The sequence below is a fragment of the Bos mutus genome, chromosome 3, assembly GCF_027580195.1.
Source record: "Bos mutus isolate GX-2022 chromosome 3, NWIPB_WYAK_1.1, whole genome shotgun sequence".
Classification (NCBI taxonomy): domain Eukaryota; kingdom Metazoa; phylum Chordata; class Mammalia; order Artiodactyla; family Bovidae; genus Bos; species Bos mutus.
In genome coordinates, this window is record NC_091619.1 from 44,428,538 (window position 1) to 44,441,679 (window position 13,142).

The following is a 13,142-nucleotide window of genomic DNA, read 5'->3' on the forward strand; positions in this document are numbered from 1 at the left end:
AGTACAGCTGTTATTCTTCTATTCATGTCTTTTTATTTTATTATATAAAAAAATCTCTGCACAGTCTGTGAAGATGTGAGCACAGCCTAGGCACAAATAAATACAAGAGGCAACTATAGCTGGTTTAGGTCTTGATAGGAAGAAATCATCTTCTTATCAGGACCTTACCCGAAGAAATCTCTTAGGAATTCTTATCCACTTGAACTGGAAAAGCATAAGAGTTAGTTTATATATAAATGAGCTTATTCTATTTGGATCTTAGAGATCTGATAAATCCAGCAATTTAAGCTCAATGGTCAAGAAGGTCTTAGAAGTTACAGGGTGGTCAAGTTCAATTATGCTTTGTGTCATTGAAGCTCTGCGGTAGGCTAGGATGGGGAGAAGTGGAGTATTAAGCAAACTACATCACTGCCTGCAGGTATGAAGATGTAGCCATAGTGTCGGGTAGGGGACTCTTTTCAGAGAAAGTGTCTCTGAGGGATCAGGGTAAGCAAGTAAATGGACTAGAGTGTGTGTGTGCAGGCTAAGTCGCTTCAGTAGTGTCTGACTCTGCGATACTGTGGACTGTAGCCCCCCAGGCTCTTCTGTCTATGAGATTCTCCAAGCAAGAATATTAGAGTGGATTACCATTCCCTCCTCCAGGGAATCTTCCTATTTAAGCCACAAATGAATGAGTTCCTGAATGTAAGTCCAAGCCCATTTGTTCACCAACAGAATAAGGCCAACAATGAATACCTTATAGTTCCCATGCCTCAGGACAAATCCTATTCTAGGGCCTAGGGTTTTAGTCTGGGTTCCTTCTTAAAACATTATTTGAAACAACAAGAATCTACTGCATAGAAACCATTTTGTAATAATCTATAATGTAAAAAAATCTGAAAAAAATACACACATTGTGCATGCATACTCGGTTGTGTCCAACTCTTTACAACCCCATGGACCATCCCAGGCTATGTTGTCCACAGAATTTTCCAAACAATAATACTGGAGTAGGTTGCCTTTTCCTACTTGAGGGGACTCTTCATGACCCAGGGATAAAACCCATGTTTCCTGTGACTTCTGCATTGGCAGGAGGATTCTTTACCATTGCACCACCTGGGAAGGTCTCACACACACGAAAGAATCATTTTGCCCTACACTTAGAGCTAACCCAGCATTATAAATCAGCTGTACTTCAATGGAAAAAAATTATTTGAACACATTAAAAGCTAGGCTAGAAGCTGGTTATGTAATAGTAAACAGGATAAAGTTCCTTCCTTTCAAGTTTACACTCTACTGGAATGTACTGACAAAAATATAGACAATACAAATATAGAGTATTAAGAGTACCAATTGGGAAAGTTATGTACTGTGACGATGGTGTGAATAAGATTAGATTAAGTGATGGTGTTGGAGAGATCAGAAAGGATTCCTAAATAGACTGAAGTCTAAGCTAAGTCCTAAAGAATGGGCAGAGGCAGCAAGTCTAAAGCATGAGTCAGTTTTGTTGAATAAGCAGAAAGTGCCACTTCCAGATGCAGGGGTTCAGAATTAACCTCCCCAAAATGTGTCACTTTTACATGAACGTTATTTTGAGCTAAAAGAAGTCAAGATGCTTCAGCTTCAAGAGAAATCATTGCCCTCCCTTAACTACACAGAATAATTTAAATTGGGAATTATTCCCAGAAAGGAGTTACTTACCTAAAGTGACCCCGTCTATACAACAAAGCAAGCATCTGCTTACCAAATATTTACTCTTCTTATTGACCTATAATGACCCTTCTGTTCTTGGAAGCCCTGTCCCCCCATTCCTTTCCTTAACTCTGAATGGCATGTATATTTCATTTAACTTTTCTGTCTCTGAACCTCTCATGTATGTGGCGACTCTGACGCTCTCACGTATGTGGAATTCCTGCATATATGAAGTGAATTTCATTTTCTCCTATTAGTCTATCTCATGTCAGTTTAATTCTTAGACTAGTCTGAAAAATCTAGAAGCATAGAGGAAAGATTTTTCCTCCTTAACGCAAACCAATAAATTATAAGACAGTCATTTAAAACATGTGGTCTTTCATTTATGGAACTACCCAGGGCTAGGGAACATGACTTGATAAACTGAATATGAACTCTTGTCCTGAATATATTTGCCTCCTTGGTCGAATTCTCCTGTGCTGAGCACAGCCTGTGACCTAGATTGGCCTTATCAAGGTTACGAAAAATTAGAGTAGAGGAGGTAGCAGAGGAAAGGAGGAGCTCAAAGCTTAAAATGATGGCTCTTGAAAATTGAAATATGAGAGAAAATCAGCCTGATTTGAATGAAACATTTCTAGAATTGTCCTCTCAGACCACGACAGCCTGAGAGTCCCTACCTGGATGAGCTGCACAGAAGGTACCTGCAGAGATACACTCCACACATTTAAGCATTTGCCAAGAAAGAAATTGGACTCACTAGGCATGAGCTTCCTGGAGTGACTCTACATGTCATTTTACCCGTTAAGATTGTGTAACATGGTTTCACAACAGCAAATCAAAGTAAGGCTGCTGACGTTCCTACAGTTACAATAGAAGTGAAATAGCTTAATTAGTAAAACATTAACTGGCAGGATTCCTATAAGTAAAAACGTACATATTTAAGGCGGCTTATTGTAACATTTATACCATTTATTTTATAATATACTAATTCAAATGTAAAAGTGAATGTAAATTGCCAGAAATTAACATGCAATGTGTAGAAAAATCCTTTTATCCTCTGCAACTGTAGCATTTGGCAGATTCAGGAATAAATAATCTTTTGTGGCAAGGGTATGCCTTATCAAACATATGCAGATCAGCACTAATTAATGCTAATTAAGGTTTCCTGTCTATCTAGTTGGAAAAACGTCCAAATGTTATGAAATCCAGTTAGTATGCCTATTACGCTAATTGTTTTATATGGGGTGGTTCTTAATTAAAATATGTAAATTGACCTTAATTGCTATATACTAATGGGGGTTCATGTTATCTCACTAAAAGTGACAAGATGGTGAGGAGGGGTACTTAAATGACTAATTCTGATAAATCCTTAACTAAATGACCTTTACTCAAAATTAATTTTAATTGGAAGTTGGCTAAAGAAACATTTTTCTTCTTTGTTTCATTTTAGTTTTTTGTAATGTAAGAATGTTCCTCTTCTTTGTTAATACAGCTTTAGAAGCAGTTATGGATTGTTAATTACACTTAACAAGCAAGTTAATTTGACTGTTTACTGTTTATAGTTATCAGGAAGTTATTGATATCCTCATTTCAGTTTTGGGAAAAACTGGTTCTTACTGAATGTAAATTTATAGTTAGAATCATATAGGTAAGTCAACCTAGTTTGTTAGAATGTGTTTTCAAGTTTGGTGAGTCAGTGGTGCTAATATATACTCTAGCTGATTTATATTGAAATTACTTTCTGGAAAAAAAAATTTTCTTTGCAAACATTAACTCTTATTTGAGTTAAAATCTCACTAATGATACTTAGATTAAATAGACTGAAATAATATTTTGACATTTTACTTGATGTGTTTTTATTTATTATTTAATTGCAAACAAATTAAAATGTATATGCCACAAACCAATATAAATGAATTTATATATTTTTTCCACCATCCTAACCTTTCAATTATAGGAAGTAATTTAAATAAAGCTAACAAATATTATATTTTACTTTTTCATTAAGTAGTTTATGTTCAGCTGTAATTTAAAATATATTAAAAATGTGAGACAGGACTTGGTAGAATGCTGTCATATGGAAATGAGCATAGAATGAAGATAACAGTTTTTCTTTGTAGAAAGGAGACCTAATATCTTTACTCTTTCAACAGGATATAGTGACAAATGTTTCACCCAGAATCATCCGGGGGACCACCTCTGGCCCCATGTATGGCCCTGGACAAAGCTCTTTCCTGAATATTGAGCTCATCAGTGAAAAAACGGCTGCATATTGGTGTCAAAGTGTCACTGAACTAAAAGCCGACTTTCCAGACAATGTAAGTGTGATTTAACGCCTAAAACAAAAGAATTGGCATAAGTTGGTGAATGTTTATTTAAACATCCAATTCGTAGGCTTATAAATATTAATGTGTATAATATATTTTATTAAAGAATCTGCCAGTTGCTTTGCTGATGCATAGAAAGATAAAAAAGAAAGAAATGCTAAAGAACTCATAAAAATCCACACAATGTAAGGCTTTGTTATAAATGGGTGCCATGTAGATGGAAGAAGTATCTATATAAGCAGGAGGAAGAGAAATGAAATACTCATTTTATTGAGTTGGTTTTCACTGTATGTGGCTAGTATTTATGAAGGTGATGACCTTAGGAAGAAATTGCAGACTGTAAATCATTTTAAATATAAAGCTGAAGCAGATGCAGAATTTCTTATGTAGTTTATATTTTTCAGTGGGAAATAACTTACCAAATATTTTAACACCTTTATTCTGAATGAGCAAACTAGTTTTTATAAAACCTTTTTTTCTTTCTAAAGTACTATATACAAAAATTATAGTAAAATCAGGCTTCCAGACAGTATTTCGTTTCTTGGTGGATTTTTATATATTGCCTGTGGTATTTTTTAGTCCACAGTATTTTTCTCTTCAATATTGGTTAGGATTGTCCTTAATGTCATTCATTCATTCTCCTCCTTGTCCCCTAGCCCCTTACACTGTGCACACACATGCACCCACACACACATTTCTCTCTCTTTCTCTTTCTCTCAGTGAGCTGGTGGTGAATTGATGTTGAGGTCTGGGGCAATGTTTGCATTGTAAAAAGATTTTTCTGTGATGATCTTTTAAAGATAAATGCTGCTGCTAAGTCGCTTCAGTCGTGTCCGACTCTGTGCATCCCCATGGACGGCAGCCCACCAGGTTCCTCTGTCCCTGGGATTCTCCAGGCAAGAATACTGGAGTGGGTTGCCATTTCCTTCTCCAATGTATGAAAGTGAAAAGTGAAAGTGAAGTCACCCAGTCATGTCCGACTCTTAGCGACCCCATGGACTGGAGCCTACCAGGCTCCTCCGTCCATGGGATTTTCCAGGCAAGAGTACTGGAGTGTGGTGCCACTGCCTTGAGAACACTTCAAATATTCTAATAATAATAATAAATAATTTAATTGAAATCTGTGGATATTTGCCCACAAACTGATAAATCAGAAAATTTTACAAAGGGACTTAAGCTATCACACATTGGCCTAGCTCATCAGGTTTATTTTTCTGTTTTAGAAAGCTCTAATTATTTCCAAAATCTCTCTTATCTTAAAACAAAATATAATCACATAAGATACCATTTATCTTCCTCAGTTCAACCCTTCAGATGTGAAAGAAACTATATAAAGGCCATCTGAAATCAATAGCTTCTGCTTATTAGGAATTTTTTAATTTTGGAGCTTGATGTTGCAATTATCAGTATGAGCATTATACAATCAACTCTAGTAACAATTTTGTTGGACTATTTGCATTTTAAAGAATCCACATCTTTTGGAAATCTCTTCTCATAATGCCAAGGACAAAAGTGTTCATCCATAAAAATAATTAATAATATATTTTAAAACATAATCTACAGTTTTATGAAATAAAATAATAATGGTAATAAGTAAGTGTGTGTGCAATGGCACCCCACTCCAGCACTCTTGCCTGGAAAATCCCATGGACGGAGGAGCCTGGTGGGCTACAGTCCATGGGGTCGCTAAGAGTCAGACATGATTAAGCGACTTCACTTTGACTTTTCACTTTCATGCATTGGAGAAGGAAATGGCAACCCGCTCCAGTGTTCTTGCCTGGAGAATCCCAGGGACAGTGGAGCCTGATGGGCTGCCGCCTATGGGATCGCACAGAGTCGGACACGACTGAAGCGACTTAGCAGCAGTGCATGCTTAGTTGGTTCAGTCATGTTTGACTCTTTGTGACACTATGACCCTATGTAAGAATAAGCACTTATATAATAATCACTCTGTACTAGATATGGTTATAAATGCTTTATATATTTTAATACTCATTTAATTTTCTAATAGCTTTATAAGATAGGTAGTACTATTTTCCCCATTTCACAGATGAGGAAACTGAGGCATGTGGCATTAGGTAGCATGCCTAAGGCTCGCAGCTGTTATATGGTGATGCCAAAATTTGAACTTGAAATTTGATTTTAGCATCTATGCCCTTTGTAGTAATAGTGTTCAAGAGTATACTTGCTTATATTGCAATATCATTTCAGGTCCTCTTAAAAGCTCAGTATTATTTATTTAATGCAAAATAAGAATATTATGAAATATTCCTTCAATAGTATTTAGATGAACCAATGTAATTAAAAAACCCTTTTTCTGGACAATAACTCTTATTAATAACTTGTCTTAAAGCTCACCTGATACTTTCTACCCTCTTTTGAGCAGGAATAAGATATTATAATAATGGCCTCTAAGAAATGACAGTAAGTAGATAAGAAAGTTAAGACAAAACCCTTGCTTTGTGATTCTACAGTCAAGTAGAAAGACTTGAACGCATTTAAATGTTCTTTTCAATTTCCCTGGAAACAATTTTCTTCTCTTATAATGCTTCTTCTTCTGAGAAAACAATACATGCTTTTCTTGTTTCTAATTCTTTCACCATTTAGATTTCACTCATTATTCTTTTTCTGTATTCTTAGAACTAATTTCTAACATTTTTACTCCCCATATTAAAGTTAACATTTTAAATACAATTAAAATGGCATTCCCATTTGAACCCATAGAAATAATGTGTGTGCACCTAGATATTGCCATGCTGAGAGTAGAATATCCCCCACTGTTTTAGAATTACTCTGATGCCAAACCCAATGAGCTGAATGAAAGAAGGTGACCCTTCATTTTCCAAGTTTAATTATCACTCTCACTGGAGTTTTCCCACATCATTCTCAAGTGCCTGGCTGCCACCTTTAATGACAGGGATTGGATAATTCAACCCATTGTGGCAGCTTCTAACCAAGGGTTAACTTTTTTGAAAAAGAAATTGTGTTGGGGGGCTTATAGGTCAGCTAACACCCATAACCAGTATCTCTATTTCCAGAGACAGTAGGCACCAGTTGACCATGGAGTAGAGGAGACAGCAGGAAGAACGTCTTGAATGTATAGATGAAATGTCTTGTAAGGGGCTTGTTTCTTGACTGTCACAGAATTATACCAAAGCCTACACTCATATGGCTTCCCTGGTGGCACAGTGGTAAAGAACCCACCTGCCAATGCAGGAGACACAAGAGACATGGGTTTGATCCCTGGGTCAGAAAGATCCCCTGTAGTAGGAAATGGCAACCCACTCCAGTATTCTTTCCTGGAAGATTCCATGGACAGGGGAGCCTGGCGGGCTATAGTCCATGAGGTCACAAAGAATTAGACATGACTGAGCGAATGAGCACCCACACACCCACACATACACACACACACACACATACTAGATTTCTTCTTGGCTTTCAAGGTTTCCTTTTATTTATCTGTGAGTTAAATTTGGCACACTGATAATTGTATCAATCAATCTATTGCTAAGGGTTTTTTTTTCCCCCCTAAGCTGAGATTTTTGCAATGCTTATTATGAAATGTATAATTAAGGCTTACAGAAATCAATTTTAAGTGAATCCTTTCATTCTCACTACAAAAACCTTAGAAATCATATATTTTAGGCTTACAAAAAATTTTACCAACAAATTCCTGCTGCATTTTGTCTGAAGGCACTGAATTAGGAAGCAAAGACTGACATTTTCTATCGTTTGTGGCAGTTAGAGTGAGAGTTAGGCAAAAGGTAAGGATTTATCAGTGACTCGGCTGGTGAAGGTAGAAAAGGGAATGATGGCTTTGTTAGAGAAATGAATGAAGGAAGAACAATGGTATGTAATACTTCTATTATAAGATATGTAATTTCTACTGAAGCCCTTTCTCAGTTTATTACTGAAAAAGCAGCACTGCACACATTATGTTCAAAATGACTCAAGTTGCCCTTCATCAGCATTCTGAAGATGCATTCCTGATTACTAGCCTCTAAATACAGAGTTCTTAACTTTGTGTGAGTGCCATGACCTCTGTAGGCACCCTGGTGAAACCTAAAAGCCCGTTTCAGAATACAATTTTGAGTGCATAAAACGAAATTTGCAAGGTAATAAAATATTCCCATTATATTAAAATGAAATTCTTGAATTATGTTAAAAAATATTAGTAATATATATTACTCTAGTAAGAGACTAAAAATACAGTCTAATGGCAGATTAATACTTACTGCAGTCTCGATGTAATGGTGACTTCAAATGCCACCTTGAGCTATCTGCAGCAACTCTACAACTCAACATGATTCTGTGTGGTTTCCTTTGGTGCAAAGTCACAGGTATTGATAGTGTTACACTGGTTTGTTGCTTCATAATACAGGAAATGATACATTTGAATGAGAGTCTAGGGAAAATAAAGATCTAAATTTTTTTCCATCCAAGTTCATGAATTTACTATTTTTCTCTCAAGAGTTGTAAGGACTTCAGATTAAGAATGTATCTCTTGCATTTCCTAATTCTAGTTGCCTATTAGGATCTCCAAGAAACAGTGTTCATTGCAGCACTGTTTACAACAACCAGACCATGGAAGCAACCTAAGTGTCCATCTACAGATGAATGGATAAAGACAATATAGTACATATATACAATGGAATATTACTCAGCCCTAAAAAAAAGAGTTAGTTTGAGTCAGTTGTAGTGAGGTGGATGAATCTAGAGCTTGTTATGCAGAGTGAAGTCAGTCAGATTATGCATTATGCATTATGATTAATGCATAAATCAATATGCATTATTATTATATATTAATGCATATTTATGGAAACTAGAAAGTTAGCAGTGATGAACCTATTTGCAGGAAAGAAATGGAAATGTAGACACAGAGAATGGACTTGTGGACACAGTGGGGAAAGGAGAGGGAAGGATGAACTTAGAAAGTAACATTCACATATATACACTGTGCTATGCTGTGCTTAGTCGCTCAGTCATGCTCAACTCTTTGCAACCCTTTGGACTCTAGCCAGCTAGGCTCATCTGTCCACAGGGATTCTCCAGGCAAGAATATTGGAGTGAGTTGGGTTGGGAACATGGGTGGGAGTAGGAGAGAGTGTGTGTGTGTGTGTGTGTGTGTGTGTGTATATATATATATATATAAAAAAATACATAATTACGGCTGATTTGTGGTTTTGTACAGGAAATCAACACAATATTGTAAAGCAGTTATCCTCCAATTAAAAAATAAGTTAAAAAGCACAGTATGTTCTAGGAAATTTATAACCGGAACATGAATCTGAAATGTGTCCTAGTTAAGCTGATACACTTGTAAGGAAAAATTAAAGAATTCTTTAGGCATCCAGGCAACAAGATACTATCAAAGGGGAAAGACAGTGATAAAAATTCTTAATATTAAAAATACCAGATATTAAATAAAAAAAAGAAAGAAAAGTTCAGCACCAAATCTTAGCTTGACTGAGATGATGTGACCAAAATGATGATGTGACCAAATGATGACTCAGTTACCACTTTCATTGTGGGTGAACTTAACTTCACCAAGAAATTAAGTCCAGCCTCATAGCAAAAAGAAAGTCACTGAATAATATTAGCATTACAGACTTAAAAGTAAAGCCCCACCACACCGCCTTGTTTTAGACCACTTTAGCAAGTTGTTAGAAGAGATGCTTGCTGCCCGCCTAGACAGTGTTCAGCCTCAACTCAGAAAGATGCTATAGGTTTCAAACAGAAGACGCTCTGGCCTGGTGTTTGCAGAGAGAGTTTTGGAGAGCCTCCCACCACTGAGCCATGGAAATGCTCCTGTCCCTACCTCCAGAGCCCCTTCCACATGTCTGGGAAGAATGAAGGGTTTGAGCTGTACCCTCTCTGTTGATAGATCGTGTCAGGTGTTCAATGGGTATGCAGTTCCCCATGCCTCCCTCACTTGCATGCTCTCTGCCTCCCCTTCTCAGATCCCAGGTCAAGAGAACCCTCCCTGTTTCCTCTGGGGTTTGGCCAGGTCCCCTGCTGTGGTCAGAAGTTCTTCAGTCCTCATGACACTGATCACGGTGGTCCGTTGCCATTTGTGCTGTTTATCAATGTCTGCCTCCCAACAAAGGAGGACTACTAAGTCAGGTGTTATTCTGGCTCTTAGCACACACCTGATGTGTTGGACTTCTAGGAAATTATATCTATATATTAATAAAATGGTCACATCGTTTTATCATCTTAAGTCATGAGTTCAGTCCTTAAGACTAGCCTCAGCATTAATATATGACATTGTTTCTCTCTCTCAGACTTACTTTACTCTTTATGACCTGCTCTAGGACCAAAGACAAGGTTTCAACACCATGTCAAAGTTTGTATCTTTTTCAGATGTATTTTAATACATCTGTTAATGTATAAAACATTAACTTGTTAATTTTGAAAATATTTATGTGCTTTGCAGATGATCCATGTTGAAAAGTAACTAAGTCTGTATGAAGGAGATGAAATAAAAATGATTCAGTGTGTTTTTTTTTTTTTTTAAAGAATCTCTTGGAGAGTTAGGCCCTATACTAGTTCAATCATTTCAGTAATTCTGGCATGGATAAAGTGAATATATATCTATGTGTATGTATATGTAAGTACGTGTATAGATACATATTTGTGTGTGTGTAAAGTTCATCAATTGATTGTACTACATATATAATCAATATCACTCATGAACTTTGCATACATCATTAAATATTTATAAAACTCCTAAACCAGAACTATTTACTGGGAGCTGTTTATTTTTGCTAGGAACTGTACTAAGGGCTTTATGTATCTGTGAAACAAAGATTTTCCCCATTTTACAGATGAGGGAACTGACATTAGAGATATTGCTTTAACTGTCCAGATCACAGAGTTAGTAAGTTAATGCATTGGAACTGGAAATCATCCCATTATACCATGAAGCAGGTTCCATTTGACTATAAAGAACCTGAGGAATTAAGAACATATGTATTACAATCCTCCCTTGCTGATATGGGGCAAATAGATTGAGCTTTCTCAACTGCAGACTCTCAAAAACCATTAAAAATCTTTTCACTTGACAGAGAAAGTTCTGTCATTAGTTCCAGTGAAGAATATTTTATGGCTCAGCTCTTTTGGCTTTGCAGAGATGGAGGTGTATCTATAGAAAACAATACCAGCAACTTGGTGTGGACTGATTTGAACTGTTACCCAGCCTCCTTTTAAGTTCTATATTTGAAAATAGGAAGTTGAGAGTCAGATCTAGATATCTTCCAAACAGGAGGATGCTCTCTGTTTATTCAGCAGACATTCATCACCCCATCATTCCTGTACAGTCTTCTTACAGGTGTCCTGGAGGCTGACTCAGCAGAAGTAGGCTTTCTTTTCTTTGGGATATGTGTAACTAAGTCTAACTAATTAGAAAAGGGGGGTGGGTGCTGTTACTCATGCAATCCAGTCAGAGAAATAAAATTTAGTAACAAATAAAACTACAGTAAATGTATTATCAGCCAGCAGTGATCAGTACACGTTCATTACTTTTGCTTTCCTATCACAGAACTTATAAAGTATAAATAGCACCCTAGCTCTTCTCTTCTCATATCCCAAGAAAAGGGTTTCACCAACAGAGATGTAAGAATGTCATATTTTTAGTGATTCTTCTGAATTTGAGTTACTTATACTTTATGTAGACTATAAGGTCTTCTGACTTCTTCTTCAATGTTTTATTCATTGTAGTTCTTTTCCTTAATATCATTCATTCATTTGCTCTATCCAGAATTATTTGAGCTTATTAAGTTCATGTTTCTGTAAATTTCTACATGTTCTCAACTGGTTTGTGTTTTTTTTTTTTTTTTTTAGAAAAGTACTGGATCAGGCATTGAAGGGAAGTCTAGTGAATCCTCTAGGAAGCCCTTCCCTTTTTCACACCATCGCTTAAGTAGTGATTTTGTAATACTGTGAATTCCAGAAGACAGATATTTCCCAACTTCCTTTTTTTTGCTAAAATCTCAATTATCCAGTGACATTATTTTTTTAAAAAGATCTATTTAGTGTATATAAATAAAAATAAATCATATTTAAATATATCATAGTCTAAAAAATAAATCATAAAATGGAAATTTAAAATATTAAAGTGGATGGGGCAAAGCAGTCCATGTCCAGTTATCTTAATAAGTATCTATTTTCACTTTTCTAGAGTATATGGAGTCCAGGGATGACAGGCATAGGGTTTAGAATCAGAATGGATTTAAATCTCAGCAGCTCCTCTGACTTGTTGCTTTATTGATACTTAGCCTCATTCTCATCAGTATGATGATAATACCATCTCTCAGAGTTTGTTGTAAAAATTAAATGAGATATTATAGGTAATGGGCTTGACATATTGCAAGTATTTGTGACTTTAAATTATACTGCAGAGAATGTGTCCTTAGTCACTCAGTTGTGTCTCTCTGAGAGCTCATGGACTATAGCTGGCCAGGCTCCTTTGTCCCTGGGATTCTCCTAGCAAGTATATTGGAGTGGGTTGCCATTTCCTTCTCCAAGGGATCTTCCCAACCCAGGGATCAAACCCATATCTCTCACATCTCCTGCATTGGCAGACAGATTCTTTACCACTGAGCCACCTGGAAAACACTTCATAGAATAACTTTATGCATTTAGATTTTATTTCTACTAAAAATAATAATTTTTTTCATGAAATATTCTGAGGGGTAGATTTAGCAAATAGAAGGAAACATCATTTTTATAGCTCTTGAATCATGTTGCCCAATTGATTTTCAAAACATTTTAAACAGTTCATATAAAAGACACTATTTCAGAAATAATTACCAATTAAAAATTAAATACTAAGTTAATAAATATATTTTTAGTGATTATTCTGAATTTGAGTTAATTATATGTTATGTAGAATGTAAGGTCTTCTGATTCTTTCCTCAGTGTTTCATTCATTGTACTTCTTTGCCTTAATATCATTCATTCATTTGACTTAGCTTCTGATTAAAATAAAGCTAGAATAATGACAGTTATTTTCTTGGTTTCAGCATAGAAGCAAAGAAAAATTAAACTATATTTAATTCCACAAAACAAGAGTAGCCAAAATTAATAAGAAAACATAATATAGCTCGTAGTTACATGATTTATTTCTGGCTTCATGTAGCCAAG

At 35.9% G+C, this 13,142-nt stretch overlaps 1 protein-coding gene across 1 annotated transcript in view; it reads left to right on the forward strand.

Annotated features, from left to right (window-relative positions):
- Positions 1–13,142, forward strand: part of DPYD (dihydropyrimidine dehydrogenase) — a 930,468-nt gene that overhangs the window by 523,733 nt on the left and 393,593 nt on the right. The window contains exon 14 of the mRNA XM_005888124.3: positions 3,825–3,989. Within this exon, the coding sequence (XP_005888186.1) occupies positions 3,825–3,989 (165 nt within the window). The remainder of the gene's footprint in view (positions 1–3,824; positions 3,990–13,142) is intronic.